The following is a 16,707-nucleotide window of genomic DNA, read 5'->3' on the forward strand; positions in this document are numbered from 1 at the left end:
TGTAGCATCTTGTGACAAGGTCTTGGAGGGTCTTTTGACTCTAACAATGACTCAAATAAATTTCTTCATAATATGCAACATGCCCCAAATGGGTCTTTCATACATGAAAATGACCTAAAAGCTCAATGGGAGCTTGATCTAAAAAGTAAATTCCTCTTGAGCATGAAACCCATGCCTCAAGATCAACAATAATAATTTATTTTTCTCATTACATCAAATACATAAAATCATGATTGCATGTCATTATGAAGACCGAACCTAGTTACATATTTCAAAAGGGAGGAACTCTACCTGGGAAGAAACCTAACAGGGTTTGGCATTTAAGGCCATTGCAAACAAACATCATATTAATTTTTTCCGGGGAAAAAAGCAACATTTTATTAGTATAATAAAAGTTTTGATCCAGTAGTTCTTAAGCCGCGCAGGGCTTAAAGAAGCAGTCACAGCTCAACCCGCGGGGAGCTTTTTTACTGTTGAAGCCTGAGAGAGTCTTCCTCCCAAGAGGAGGATGTAAAACCATTTAAAACAAAAGATCAAAAGTTAACTGGAGTCTCCATATTGGAAAACAACTCCATTACAGTCAGAAAAAAGTGTCCACCTGCACTGTGTGAGAAACAAAATTTTGGAAGTCTGAAAACCGTGAACGAACAGCCGAAAAAACGGGAGCTGCTGAGGAGACATATATACAAAAAATATAAACAGTAAAATGAGAAAACTGATAAAGAGCCGACAAAAAAGGGGCGAATCAAAAAACTGTTGTATATGCTACTGATCATAAGGAGGCAGGTCTGATCTGACTGACTGCCCCTGGTAAATCTCCTCTATCGCCCAGCTGTCCGGATCCTGTAGTAAACCTGCCTTAGATAACTGATCGGTTTCTTCGTTCCTTTCCCTGTAGATATGACATAATGAAAACCTGTTAAAGAGAGTCTTCAGGTATAAAATCTCTTCAACAATTGTCATTAAAATTTGATTTTGGCAAGCAGCTAAACCATTGATCCAATTTATAACATTTAGAGAGTCCCCAAATAACTGTATTGAGTTGATGTTTTTGTGTTGAAGCCAGCAAAGAAGTAAGCGCAAAGAGGAGAGTTCTGCAAAATTGTTTGTTCCTGGGCCCAGCCCAACTGAGGCTTTTAGAATGTGTTCTGAATTGATGTGCATGCTCATGCCTGCGCCGGCCCGATTATTTTGAGAGGCTCCGTCAAAGAAGCCACATGGGATATCCTCCTGTATTATGAGATTGTTTTGAATCGTTCTGGTTTTCTTTGCTTCAGGGGGAGGCAGAGCATGATAGATGGCTGCTATATTAGAGGCAATGACAGGGGGCGGTGTAATTTGGTCTTGAAACAGACTCTTATTTCTCGCGAGCCACACACCCCAGCAGAAGATAATCGGCAGGTTCCTCATATTCCCATCTGAGTATGTATGCCACCATTTCCTCCAGGATTCGGCCAGCGGCTCGTTTCCCCAATGTGCAAAGACCTTGAGAAACCCAGTGACCTCCTCCCAGATCTTCCGAGAGAAAGGACAGGTGGTAAAAAGATGATTTAAAGTTTCCTCATTAGACTTACACAGGGGGCAACGCCCTGGGCCAACTAAAAACCTGGATTGAAGGATTTCCCATGTTGGAGCCTTCTTTTTTAGAATACACCAAAGGAAGAGCTTAGATTTTGCGGGGCTTTTGAGTTTCCATAAAGCTTTGGACCACCAGTCCGGAGCTTCCCATCCTTTCTTTCCCAAAAGATAAGAGTATCCCTCCTTTGGTGTATATCCCCCCGATTTGCTGTGAGCCCACATTAACCTATCAGGTTCCTCCCTTATCCTAACATTGGAACGTTTTAATTCTTTTATGAATCCTGTCCATTCATTCTTCCATCTAAGATTTAGCCCTAATTCTTCATCATCCTTCCAAACCTGGCCCCAAATGGAGGACTGCCCAACTCTTGCCACCTGATTTAAGGAGGTGATATCTATGGACTCAAGATGTCGAAGGAGCCCTGGCGATAAGGCGAAAGCTTCATTGCACCCGATCCAAGGGTCTCTGCCGATCCTGATTTGTCTGCCATCTCCCACTTTCCAAGCTAAACCTTGCTCAATCACTGAGAAAGCATCCACTGTGGCCTTCCAAATTACAGAAGAGTTTTTTGCCTTCTTGTTCTGACTCCGGATCCAATCTTCCAAGGGCGTTGGATCGATATACTTCCTTTTAATCACCCTTGTCCATAGATTTTCTATGGTTATAAGCCTCCAGCCAGACTTTGCTGCTAATGAAGTGCTGAACTCAGGAAGTCTTTTGATCCCCCAACCTCCCCACTCTTTTGATCTGGCCACTTTGTCCCAAGCCACCCACGGTAAACCTGAGAACTCCTTAGAACCTGCCCAAAGAAATCTGCAACAAATTCTTCTGATTTTTTCCATTACACCTTTAGGAATCCAAGTTAGTGCAGCCCAGTAAACCGGGATGGCTAGCAAGACCGATTTGATGAGAGTTAGCCTACCAGCTCTGGAAAGCCATCTATAGCTCCAGTGTGATATTCTAGCTTCAATTTTTGCTATAATCCAGTTCCAATCTGCTTTTCTGTATGCTGCAGGTTTTAGCCAAAACCCCAAATATTTGAAAGGAACATCCAAAGATTGGCTAGGATAAGGAAAGAGATCAAACATCATATTAATTAACATAAACACTGATAACAATTATATTCAGAGGGATTTCAGTACCTCGTGAAACTTGTGAGGGACATTTGGCGACATCATTGCTTTCACTAACAATATCTTTAGCAGAATTTGCAAAGTGATATCAGGTTGTAAGGTGGCCATTTGGCCCGCTCAAGCCTTATGATGGTAGGGTTAGGCCCTGCTGGCCAGATCACAGCAATAAAAGTTGTTAAATCTGGCTATTATGCCAATTAGATAGCCAATCTCCTAAACATACATATGCAGCCTCTCCTAAGGTTAACCCTAGCAGAGCCACCGCAACAGTTCCATCATCCTTTTCTTTGTTGATCTTATAATATCTTCTAATCAAAGACGGTTATCAGAAGCATTGTTATTCATCTAAATAATAAACAAAATCCAAATAAATCCAATTATCAACCAACAGCCATTCAGGGCTGCTCTTACTGATAATGTCAAAGGAAAAGCATCTTCCTCTTCCTCCTCCTCAGAGCCCCTACTGCCCTGGAAAATCCCTCTAGCCTTTATGTTTACCCGCTTTGTTCTTTCTCCTATTCTATCTTATCAATGCATTTTTTAGTTTACTTGCAAAACATCATTGCTTTTCTTTAGGAATGATGAGATTTCTAATCAAATGTTTGTAGTAGCCACTGTTCATACTCAACCAAGTTATTACATTAATCCCCACTAGAGTAAAGTTTGATTCAACGGAGAAAGGTACTAATCACGAGCGTTGCAGAACTTGGACTCTGCAAGAAACCAGTCCAAAATTGTTGACACGGGAGAACTCAGCAAAAACTCATGGAGTGATAAAAAAATGCACAAATTTCATCCTTTTTCAACTTAAATCAAAATATAAACTTGTTGAAAAAGGTACAGAAACTTGTTTGCCTAAGCCTAGGAAAACAAGTGAACCCACCTTTTTAGTGTGACTTTATGTGATTATTAAAGTCATGTGACTTTTTAGTCACTTTATGAGTTCTAAAAGTACATTGTACTTTATAATATTAAAGTGATTTTATGAGGCAAAAGATACATCATGGTACAAGAAGTTATTAAAGTGACTAGAGGGGGTCATTAATGAAGGGGGAGACATGAGAGGGGGTCAATGTGAGATTAGATCTCCACCCTTGATTAAGAGAAGTTGAGATCTAATCTCAGCCCTTGATCTTAGGGATAGGTATTCTCATCATTAGAGAGACTAAAAAGGAGGAAAAAGGTAAAGAGGAGGCTCATTCTTCAAGTGTATAGTTGGAGAAGAGAAGCGGAGAGGAAGAGAAGGACAAGAATGCTGAGAAGGCAAGATAGCAGCTGGAGAAGGAACAACACATTTCCCAAGGAGAACAGGCACCAACTTCAAGGCATCAGTCAAGGCAGTTGATACACCAACTCAGTGTGTTTTCTAAGGGATTGACGACGTGATTATCGAGGCTGTCAGAGTTGCTACAGCAGCTCAAATCCCAAGGAGCCTCTGACATGGAATCTGAGTAAGCTGGGTGCAAATTTTGAGGCAAGTGTCAGCGCATTTATTGCAGAGAGACTGACACAAAAATCTAGAAGTCTGAGTGAGAATTTCGAGGCTGCCTGTGCACAAATGTCGAGGCAGTTGGGTGCATTTTCTGAGGGAGCTGGGGATGGTTTTCTAGAGGCTGTACGAGCATGAAATTCAAGGGCAGAGGTCTCGACAGTGGCATGATTTTCAAGGATAGCAGCACAAGTTTCTAGAAGCTGACCCGAATCTCAAGGAGGGAGATAATAACACTGCTGTAATTAATGCTGTAAAAAATTCTCTGAAATTAAAGCAAATAAAATCCTCTTGCTACTGGTTTTCCCTTCGGGGTTTTCCAGGGTCTAGTTGACCAAAAATTTAGTGTCTAAATATTTGTGCATGCTTGTGAAATTATCAGCTGAAAGTAAAAGTAGTGGTAGCTTCTAGTGTTTCAATTGCAATTTATATTCAAGTTAAAATGAACATGGGGTTTGGGCATTAAACTTGATGGGAAAAACAAATTGAAACTGGGTGGGGCTACAAGACATAATTTTTTTTACAAAACTTAAAACAACATCAACAAGCTGAAGCAAAGTTTCCCCTCAACACAAAATCAGCAACTAAAAAAGAAGAATGAAGTGAGGAATCTGCTGCTATTTTTCAAATGTATGTAAAAATTCACTAAACTGATGAGTTATTGAAAACTGTAAACAATCTGTGATGTTTTCAGCTGACTAATCCCTGTATGATTGACTCATCAAATAATTGGCGAGTTTTGCGAACTGCTAATCACAGCTTCAAATGTTCATTTAGATGGATTTTATAATATGTGCCCAATTATATTAATATTACTCTTTCTATTTTTAACAGAAAATAACAAAATATTGCGATGTAGGTTACTGGTTGTCCTTGTGTTTGTTTACTTCTGCTTTAGTTAGAAAATTGAACATTAGAGTGCAGAAAGAATTTAAAGAGAAACTCTCTGCTGTACAGTAACTTATTTTGTCTCATTACAGGTTCCCTTTGTTTTAATTGAAAAGGATGGGCAGCAGAATCTCAACTTTGTGCACATTAACCTGGACGAGTCAAGGCACAAATTGCCACTTATAACAGTTTATCATCACTTGCACCCAGTCCAAGCATCTCCATACACGGTTTTTCAAGCCATTTTTGGCCGTGGTTATCCAGTATGTTATTTTTGTGGAACATTGAGATTCACATTGTCTTTTCTTTGTTACTAAACTAACCAAGCTTTTTTTGTGGAATTATGTAAGTTATATTTGGTGTGTAGTAAATTTGCATATTGGTTAAAATATAATCTTCTATTTCATTTTCCTTTTTGATGGTTTCTGACTATTTTGAACACTGTTGAATCAAGGTTGGTCTGTTGGATGAAGAAAAGATCTTACCACCTGGCAAAGAGATCACTGCAACTGGCCAGTTATATTTGTCACATGATGGACATCCTGCTATCAAGTCGTGCAAGTGGCTACCATACTTCTTGTATGTGAAATTTTGAGTGCCGGGATTGCATGGATTTTATTCTTTTAATATCATTTGGTCCTTAAATCCCACATGTCTGTAAAGGAATGCTGGAGATTTTTTTTTACCATGTTCTCTTTGATTAGGTTGGTCATGTTATGTTATAGGATGATTGTCAATGCTTTGTTGACCCATTAGTTGTTTTTTGGGTCAGTCTATAATTGTCTTACTTTGTCCAGGTCTGACCTTTCAAAGGATCAACTGGTAGAAGACATAACCATTGGAAAAGCGGTTCTATTTTGGAGTGGTGTTGTCCTTAGTACTGCAGCAGTTGTAGTTCTAAGTTACGCTGCTTTCAGGTATTTCAGATGGGACATTTTGTTGTAGCTGGCATAGAATCATTTCTAAGTTTTCTTACAGTATGGTACATGGTACACCAAATTTTGAAATTCAGTGTGTTTTCATCAAACACTCTTAAGATATGCTTTACAAAAAGTGTTATGTTTGCAAGATGCACAAACAAAAGAAAATTAAATAATTGATTCTCTACTAGATACTAACAATGCACAGAAGAAAAAGCAATGTTGGAGTGTTGTCTCTTATTTTTGCTCTTTGAACTAAAACAGTGTCTTTGAATATAGCATGCCTTTTCTGGTGGGTTGTACTCATATTTCAACTTAATTGAGGTCATCTATTGAATGTGTTAAATTATACAGTTGAAAATTTGCTGGTCATTTCGGGAGCATACCTGATACCTTTAAAAGGATTGATATTCTTTTTAATGTTGTATGCAAGTTAATTGACCATTCATGCATGATCATCAGATGCTAGTTTTCGCTGAAATAGGACAATTGTTAAATTATGGTATGTTCTATGCTTAGAGCAGTTTACTTATTTTTCTTCTTATTAGCCACAGATTAGCGATCACATATACATTAAGTAAAGTGCAGATAGAACATTAAATGATCAACAGAAAACAAGCCAAGACGAGACACAAGATGTGGCGGCTACCCAGGGACAAACCCCAATGCGGGGAAATCGTTTGATCAAATCTTTTTTTATCTTCAATAGTTAAGCAGAGAGAAATAGTACAAAATCTGAATTCTGTAATTTTATTTCAGCAGCAGCAAACCCTAGATCAGCAAAGTCAAACTTGGTCAAACTAGCTGAAATTGACCTCTAAAATACTTGGTCAATTTCTGTCAACTTGTTCTCGAATAGCCTGAAGAAACAGCTCTTGAACAGCTCCAAAAGTTCAGTCAATTTGCAGCCCTAAACTAGGGCAGTCAACACCGGTCAAACCAGAGGTCAGATCACCTCGATTTTCATGCCAAAAATTGGGGCCTGCCTAGGGGAGGCAACCACACCCAATCTGCGTTTCTGGAAGGTCAACGCTGGTCAAAGAGATGACTTGCTCCCCTAGCGTCCTTCTTTCTGCGTCTTCCTTGCCCTATGACGTCTTCCTTTTAGCCACACGTGTTAGAGAGAGAGAGAGGCTCCTTTTATGCGTAGGAGAGAGAGAGAGAAGATGAGTGAATTGAATTGTCCAAATGAGGAGAATGCTCCTTGTATTTATATGCAAACGTTGAGGTTGAATAGACATGACTGTTGGGCTTTTGAGCTTACATAAGTTTGCTGGCCGACTTTGACAATTTGTCCATAATCAAAATAAATTCATATCTCCATAAATTCTTATCGGAATTGGATGATCTTTAGATCAATCCTACACCTCTCGATGAGAGGAATCTAGGAAAAACATCAGAAGCCATAAATAAGGTGATCCACATGGAGTTTGGCCCTAGTTTCCAATTTTAACACTCCCTCTCAACTAGGGAGAACTTCATCTGAAATCCGGCACACTGTCGCTGCTATCCATCCATCAAATGCATTGTCTTGTACAACTTGACCCTACTCTACTCTGCTTTGCTTTGCTCTGCTCGAACTATGAAGAAGAAGAAATGATTGAGGATGTATCATACCATCCTCCACTGACCCGAAGTCAGTCTCAGAGTGTGAACCACTCTCACTGATCCCAGATCAATGGATGTCATCCTAGCATAATGAATACGGTAGATACAACAATGCGTCCAACAATAGTACTACTATGGTCCCTATCCTCATTTCCCTGCTCATTGATCAGATGAGAGGTACTTCCCATGAATCCCACACTGCATGGGTAGGATGCCTTGACAGGAGAACTAATCATCCTGTCCACAGGAGAACGAATCATCTTGTCCAGTGGATGCCACGGAGAACTAATCATCCTGGCCTACAGGAGAACTAATCATCCTGCTCCACAATTGCCACGGAGAACGAATCGTCCTGGCTCATAGGAGAACTAATCATCTTGTTCCACAGTCGCCACGGGGTGTCGCAGGGGAAGGTTGAACTTTTATCCTGTACATAGTGCACCACCGGGGGATGGTGAGTCGCCCTGTGGTCACATGTCGCTCCAAGAAGTACCCTGCGCCCCCTTGGAGCTCCCAGAGCTCAATACCTCATGCTTGACCCTCATAAGAGGGTCTTTGAATGACACCAAGTCGTTCTCGGAAAGTTAGGAATTTGACCTTTCCTAGGGGCTTTATCAAAATGTCAGTGACTTGTTCATATGTACCGATATGTTGGAGCCTTATTGCTCCTCGGTGCACCATATCTCGAATATAGTGGTACCTGATATCCAATGTTTTAAAACTCCGACTCCGACTCCGACTCGGCCGAGGGTTGACTCCGACTTCGACTCGGTATTGACTCGGCCAACGCGATTTCAATGACTTTGTCGTTGTAAAAAATACATTAAATATTTTCTTTTATAAAAAAACATAATTTTAAAGATTTTCATTCATGTTTCCAAACACACAAGACAACATATGATCAAAGTAGGCTCATGAATATATCCATTATATCAAAAATTCAAATGGCACCCAGTGCACTGTCAATACATACATGATGATGATATAGAGATCAAAACAAAAACACATAACCAAGGAGGCTAGAAATGGCCTCTACAACAAAAGTAAACTATGACCAGTACTACTAGCTAGTGGCTACTGCTAGAGGAGCCAAGATCATCTGGATCAACCACTGGTAGCATATCTACGTGCTTCATAGTTTGTAACTCATTTTATTCTTGTACCCTCATCAATCATCTTAGACCATCTCACCAATGTTAATAGATGTATTCATGAGAAGAACTACAAAGCAAATTGTATGTGACACAGTCTACAGACCAAGATATAGGATCCCTAACGCCAAAACTTCTGCATCCACATCTACATGCAGTCAGGACAGACCCATCTGCAGTCCATAAAATATTTTTTGGCTATTCTCTAGTTTTAGGATCCCTTGGGGCAACTTCAAGTTTGTTCCCATCAACTTTGTAATATGTATAAAGATAAACTGCCATCTTCCAAGAGAGAATTTTCACCTATGAACATTCTAACTAGGATCACATGTCTGGTCAGCATTCCAATTTCATGTGCCCTCTTTATTACATGGTTCTAAGATAGTATCATTGTTTACTTAGAAATTCACATTGTTCCTTGAGGAATTTTATATAATGAAGGCAATAGATGTCTTGCTCCATTCTTACTGGAGATTTCATGTTCTTGGCAAAAAGTTCACAACATTAGATCCTATCAAATTGCCAGTGCCAGACTCATCACTTTCTATTTTCAAGCACTAAACGATTCATGCCACAGGAAGCCGAGTGAACAAGTAAACAACCTATGAAAACAGTAAGCTAATGTGGAATTCATGTGTCCACCAAATTTTAACACAAATCTCTTCACCAAAAAAGCAAGTTAAAAAAATCATTATTTTTTTTGAGTTTTCAGGCCACTGTTACTGAGCCGGCCGAGTAGGCTCGGACTCGGCTGAGTCGGCTGAGTTATTATCGAGCCGGCTGAGTTGTTAGACAACTCGGCCGGCTCGGTAATAACTTGGCCGGCCGAACCAGTTTGATGGCCGAGTCGACCCCGTGAGGGCTTGACTCGGACCAACTCGGCCGAATCGGTTCCGAGCCGACCGGTTCTTAAAACAGAGCTGATATCGATATGCTTGGAGCGATCATGAAATACGAGATTCTCTGATAAACGGATCCTGCTCTGGTTATCACACAGAATCACAGTGGTATCCAATGTAAATCCAAACAGCTCACTGAAGAGCTTTGGCAACTAGACTGCCTCACAAGAGGCCATGCTAGCAGTAATGTACTCTGCCTCGGCGGTGCTCAAAGCCACTGACTTCTGCTTCCTGCTCATCCAGGATATCGAGGTAGATCCCAAAGAGAAACAACACCCGAAAGTGCTCTTTCGGTCCACGACACTGCCTGCCCAATCAGCATCAGTATACCCAAGTAGTCTCACATCTTCGACAGTGTATCTCAACCCATGAGTGATTGTGCCACGAAGATATCTCAACAGATTCTTGGCACCAATCCAATGTGAGTGGTGAGGCTCAACCATATGTTGACTCAATGTGTTGACTGCAAAGCATATATCCGGATGGGAGTTCACCAAGAACATTAATGCTCTGACGAGTTGACGATACTCGGTAGCATTTCGTAAAACAGGTTCGGCAGCACTACCGCTTAACTTCTTGAAGTCAAGCTCCATCGGGGTAGTTACGGGCTTGCAGTCCACCATGCCGAATCTCTCCAATATCTTCACCACATATTTTCCTTGAGATAGGAAAATCTCCCCTAGTTTCTGCTAGACTTCCAGTCCTAGGAAATAGTGCATAAGTCCTAGGTCTTTCATCTCGAACTCAGAAGCCAACTCCCTCTTACATTCGTGAATGAGAGGGTCTGCACCTGTTAGAAAGAGGTCGTCAACATATAGCACCAGTATGAGAGGCTTGTCATCTATAACCTTAAAGTAAAGGTTAGGGTTGGCTTCACTCCTAGTGAATCCCAGCTTCATCAAGTAGCTATCGATCCTTTCATACCATGCTCGGGGTGCTTGCTTTAGCCCATAGAGGGCCTTCTTCAACTTGCACACGAGATTCTCGATCATAAATCTCAAATCCTTCGGGTTGCTCTGCATAGACCTCTTCTTTGATCGAACCATGTAAGAACGTAGTCTTGACATCCATCTGATGTAGGTTCCATCCTTGCGAAGCAGCAAGGGCTATGATCGAGCGGATTGTGGTATATCGGGCAACAGGTGCAAATATCTCGTCATAGTCTATACCTTCCTTCTGGGAGAAGCCACGAGCGACAAAACAAGCCTTATACTTTTCCGCACTTCCATTGACTGCATGCTTTATCTTGTAAAACCATTTTGAAGTGACAATTGCTTTGTCCTACGGTCTGGGGACCACATCCCAAACATCTTTTTTCATAATGGACTCATATTCCTCGGTCATAACATCCTTCCATCATTGATGCTTGACGACATCTGTGAATGACGAAGGCTCATTTTGGATGATCGTGCTCATGATGGTCAGGTATCCCTGATACCTGTTCGGCTTCTTACTTTCACGGAAGGTTCCTCGGTGTGCAATGTGTCCTTCAGCATCATCAAGTGTCCCCCTAAGCCATGAAGGCCTCTTCCTAGAAGTGGAAGGTTCTTGCGGAGGAGGATCAATAGGATCCATAGGTTCTTCCACATCAGGCATCGTCTCATCTTCTTTTTCCTGCGGTTCCTCGGTGTCAGTTTCTTTAGATCCCCTTAAAGTAGGAAGATTGTCTACCTTGCTAAGAGCCATATTTTCGTCAAAGGTGACATCATGACTAATCTCGACTTCCCTTTGACCAGCTACATAGATTCTATAGCCCTTAGTATTTTTGCTATAGCCCACGAAGATTCCCTTCTTTCCAGATGCACCCAATTTATTCCTCTTTTCTTTAGGCACATGAAAATATAGAGGGCTTCCAAAAATTCTAAAATGAGATACGTTAGGTTTCTTACCTGTGAACATTTCTTCGCGAGTCTTGGAACCCAATGCTTGATGAGGGCATCGGTTTTGTACATATACAGTGGTATTTGCAGCGTCAGCCCATAGAAACTTCGGAAGTCTTTGATCATGGAGCATAACACAGACAACTTCCACAAATTGTACGATTCTTCCTTTCCGCCACACCATTCTGTTCAAGAGTATATGGTGTAGTAGTCTCCCTCTTAATGCCAGCCTCTTTGCAAAAGTCAAGAAACTCATTGGATTCATATTTAGTCCCATTATTAGTCCTTAAGATCTTGATCTTCTTTTCGGTTTGATTCTCGATCAAGGCTTTGAAGTGCCGAAACCAGAAGAACACTTCATCCTTCTTTTTCAAGAAGTATATCCAAGTCTTGCGAGAATAATCATCTGTAAAAGTGAGGTAATATAAATATCCTCCCAAGGAGTTCACAGGCATCATACTGGATATGTCTGAGTGAACCAACTGCAATATATCGGAGGTATTACTTTGGCTTGAGGAGAATGGTCCCCTTTTGAGCTTCCCTTCAGCACATCCTGGACATACGCCTTCTTGCTCTAATCTAAACTCAGGCATCCCGGTCACCATTTTTCTTACATCTGGTAGAGCTTTATAATGGAGGTGAGTAAACCTCCGATGCCATAGTTCGGACTGAAGAGATGTGTCACAAGACATGACACCCAGTAGACTTCCACTGACCTGATATAATGAATCAACTCGAAACCCAAGAGTAAAAGAATCTTTAAAGTTCTTTTTCCATACACGTACCTTGCCATTGCTGAACGCCACCTTGTAGCCTTTGTCTTCCATTGCCGAAATGGACACCAGGTTCTTTTTGAGATTAGGTACATATAATACATCTTGTAAGTGGATGGTATTACCCTGATGCAATTGAAGAGTGACATTTCCTACGCCTTTCACTGGATATTTTGAATTATCTCCAAGAACAATTTCTAGGTTGGTTTCCTTCTCTATCAGATTATAGAGAGCTTCTTTGTAACTAGTGTAGTGCCTTGAGGCACCACTATCAATAAGCTAATTTCCCAGCGAATCCGGGGGAGCAGTGGTAGATAGAGCTGCTGGTAGATAATATTCATCTTGCTTATTGTTAACAGTGTTAGATTCATACCTGGAATTTCTTGCCTTCTTGAATGGTTGTCCTCTTCCTTGATTTCCAACACTTCTTTTACCTCTGCCATTTGACTTGCCATTCCTTTGATTGCCTTGAGAGGGATTTTAATCATCGTCCCGGTGTGAGTCTCTTTTATCAGGGCACTCCCTAGCATAGCGACCCGCTTTATTGCAATTGTAACATCTTCATTTTCTTCCACCCTTTGGCCCAGCCTTTCCTTTGAATTTAGCCCCAGAATTGTTTCTTCTTTTAGTATGAGAAGAAAAGGCAGAGGGATGACCTTTAAGTATGGGCGTTTCTTGCTCTTCCATTGTTTCTTCTTGAATGCATCTAGCCATTAATTCCTCAAATCCAGGAATTACGTTATTGTTGAGAAGAGTAGTCCTGAATATATACCATTCAGATGGCAGTCCTCCAAGAGTTGTGAGTGTCATTTCCCTGTCAGGAATTACTTTTCCAACAGATAGGAGATCGTTCTTGATCTCGGTGATCCTTAAGAAATATGCTTGCATACTCTCATCTTTGCCCTTCTTAATTTCTTTCAACTTATCTCTAAGAAACAAGACTTGATTTGCATCATTAACTTTAAATAAACTCACCAGTCTATCGTAGATTTCCTTGGAGGTGTTCAGCTCGGAAACATAGGCCACCAAGCGTTTGTCGATAGAGTCCCGGATGATCTTCCTTGCTTTGACTTCTCCCTTGGTCCATTTGTTCCTAGCAGCAGCGGATGCATTTGATGGAGGCTCAACAATCCCGCCTCTCACATGGTCCAACACTTCCTGCTCTTCTAATGTTAGATCGAGAGACATCTTCCATCCGTGATAGTCAAACTTCTCACGAAGTTTGTCTTCAGCAGGGAAGTGTGTTGAGGACCCCATGATTTCTTTAAGATAGCCTTGCCAACCTTCTCTTCGGTGATTGCTCTTGCTCTTGCTCTTGCTTGGGCTTTGTCATCACCTCAGCGTCAATGACATGTTAAATTATGGTATGTTTTATGCTTAAAGCAGTTTACTTATTTTTCTTTTTATTAGCCACAGATTAACAATCACACATACATTAAGTAAAGTGCAGATAAAACATTAAATGATCAACAGAAAACAAGCCAAGACAAGAGACACAAGATGTGGTGGCTAGCCAGGGACAAACCCCAATGCGGGAAAACCCTTTGATCAAATCTTTTTTTCTTCTTCAATAGTTCAGCAGAGAGAAATAGTACAAAATCTGAATTCTGTAATTTTATATCAGCAGCAGCAAAACCTAGATTAGCAATGTCAAACTTGGTCAAACTAGTTGAAATTGACCTCTAAAATACTTGGTCAATTTCCGGTCAACTTGTCCTCGAACAACCTGAAGAAACAACCCTTGAATAGCCCCAAAAGTTCAGTCAATTTGCAGATTTCTGAAGTCAACTTGCGGCCCTAAACTAGGGCAGTCAACATTGGTCAAACCAGAGATCAGATCACCTCGATTTTCGTGCCAAAAATTGTGGCCCACTTAGGAGAGGCAACCACACCCAATCCGCACTTCTGGAAGGTCAACGCTGGTCAAAGAGATGACCTGCTGCCCTAGCGTCCTTTTTTCTGCGTCTTCCTTGCCCTAGGACGTCTTCCTTTCAGCCACACGTGAGAGAGAGAGAGGCTCCTTTTATGTGTAGGAGAGAGAGAAAAAAGATGAGTGAATTGAATTTTCCAAATGAGGAGAATGCTCCTTGTATTTATATGCAAACGTTGAGGTTGAATAGACATGACTGTTGGGTTTCTGAGCCTACATAAGTTTGCTGGCCGACCTTGACAATTTGTCCATAATCAAAATAAATACATATTTCCATAAATATTTATTGGAATCGGATGATCTTTAGATCAATCCTACACCTCTCGATGAGAGAAATCTAGGAAAAATATCAGAGCCAAAAATAAGGTGATCCACATGGAGTTTGGCCCTAGTTGCCATTTTTAACAACAGTGCATTTAATTATTGAACCTGAGTACATGGACATTCAGAATCAGTGGATGCTAGTTTTGGCTGAAATAGAAAAGTGAATTTAATTATTGAACCCGAGTACATGGATGATTTAGATAAAGCAGCATGCATTTTGCAGGGTAGATCTTTATGGATAGTGATCTCCCATTATAAACAAAGTGAATACTGGGGTGCCTTTGTATGGGCTCTAGCCGGGAGTGTTAGAGATTGTAACTAACATGGACACTGCAATCAAAAACATTAAAATCAATGCATGTTAATAAACTTATAAGCATGGGCACTTGACCATTTCAAATCATTTGTGATACTTTGAGTGTCGTAAAGCTGAAAACCGCTGGCATTTGGCCACCTCTTGCAAGATAGCTAAGAAACCCTTGAACCAAATGATTTTGGATGAAAAATCAGGTGGTTATTCAAAGTGTGTCTTGTACAGATTCCATCACATGAATGTACTTGACCATTTCAAATCATTTGTGATACTGAGTGTTGTAAAGCTGAAAACTGCTGGCATTTGGCCACCTCTTGCAAGATGGCTAAGAAACCCTCGAACCAAATGATTGTGGATGAAAAATCAGATGGTTATTCAAAGTTCTCTTGTACAGATTCCATCACATGAATGTGCAGCCATCTCTATAAAGAAGAGATCCTTGGCATTTGCGATCTTAGTTTTGTCTGGATACTCACAAAGCTGCCCTTTCTTCAATGAAATTCCCATGTCCAAGATGGTTGCAGAAAGGTGTGGCCTTTTCTAATAACCTAGTATGCAGATGTTTCCTTTAGTTGGTGCATTGTCTTTGGGTATCCCTTTACATGATATTTAGTTCTAGAATTTGTTGTGTCTTCCTACAAGGCTTCACAATCTGATTATTTATTTATGAAACACGTAAATGACTGCTCTGGATCACGTTCAGTAGACTGCTGCCATGAATTAGTTAAGGATGATTCCAAAATTCATCTAAATGAAATTCGCATAAAGATATTTATGTCAAAATATATTTAGTTTTCTTCTGTCTTGTGCAGGAATTGGGAAAGATGGAAAGAGTGGAGATACCAGAGGCAGGCTCGGCAAGCAAGAGAGGATCCACCCGTGTCGAATGCAGCTGAGGATGAATCTGGGAATGTACCAGATGGGGAATTATGTGTTGTTTGTCTGATGAGACGGAGAAGATCTGCTTTTATTCCTTGTGGGCATCATGTTTGTTGTTCAAGGTGTGCTCAGCTAGTGGAGCGTGACTCTAATCCAAAATGTCCTGTATGCAGACAGAATGTACGGAACTCAGTGAGGATATATGATTCTTGAAATATTAATTTATGCCATAGTGCACTGTATCAAGTGTCGTTGGCAGTTATTAAAAGCATGTCATTTCTGGGTTCAGTACAGAAATTCTTGAAATGGGTCTATTGGTACATGGTCTAAGATTTGTATAGAAGATGCATTATATTTTTCTAATTGCAATTTTGTACTCGTACAATTTATTTAGGCTTGTGTCTGCAACAGACAAACTCAGATCTCTAGGGCAGCTGACAAAAATGTAGTTATGCTGTTATTATCCATGTGCTCATTCTGGAAACACTGGTTTCATCTGCTCCATGCAAGAGGGACGCTGTTGGCATGGAAAATGGTAAATAGATTTGTGAACATTATATTCAGCATGGTGTCCATATATAAAAATACCTTTTGATTCAAATTTTGAATGGCTAGATTTGACTGTAACATGTTGGAGCCATTTGAAATGTAATTGAAGTTTTATTTTTGCACCCAATGTTACAGTCTGAGATTTATATTTTAGATCTCTGCAACATATTCTTAGCATTATTCAGTAGTACTATCCTTTCCCTCACCAGGGTGCAAGCGACGTTATTGTTACAGTTGACCAGTGGGTACACCTTTGTTGCCAAAAGCTTTTATTCAGTACTCTCTAAGTGTGGTGGCCGAAGCTTTCTCGTGTTGCAGTTGGCCTTGGAAGATAACGGAGGCCCTAATATCTGGCCGGAGAATGATTCCAAGTAGCAGATTTGTCTTTATTT

General features: G+C 40.6%; 1 protein-coding gene across 2 annotated transcripts in view; it reads left to right on the forward strand.

Moving 5' to 3' along the window:
• SPL2 (E3 Ubiquitin ligase family protein) overlaps window positions 1-16,380 on the forward strand; it is an 85,506-nt gene extending 69,126 nt beyond the window's left edge. Inside the window, exons 3-6 of one of the 2 annotated variants that reach the window (XM_089460259.1) lie at window positions 5,182-5,352; window positions 5,544-5,668; window positions 5,887-6,006; window positions 15,700-16,380. In XM_089460259.1, coding sequence (XP_089316385.1) covers window positions 5,182-5,352; window positions 5,544-5,668; window positions 5,887-6,006; window positions 15,700-15,979 — 696 coding nt within the window. In that variant the 3' untranslated portion in view covers window positions 15,980-16,380. The remainder of the gene's footprint in view (window positions 1-5,181; window positions 5,353-5,543; window positions 5,669-5,886; window positions 6,007-15,699) is intronic. The other variant, XM_089460260.1, reaches the window with a different exon arrangement.
• The last annotated feature ends 327 nt before the right edge of the window (window positions 16,381-16,707 follow it).

Source organism: Pinus tabuliformis, chromosome 7, assembly GCF_031772625.1.
Source record: "Pinus tabuliformis cultivar Carrire ecotype Pingquan chromosome 7, CPIR1, whole genome shotgun sequence".
NCBI classification, from domain to species: Eukaryota; Viridiplantae; Streptophyta; class Pinopsida; order Pinales; family Pinaceae; genus Pinus; species Pinus tabuliformis.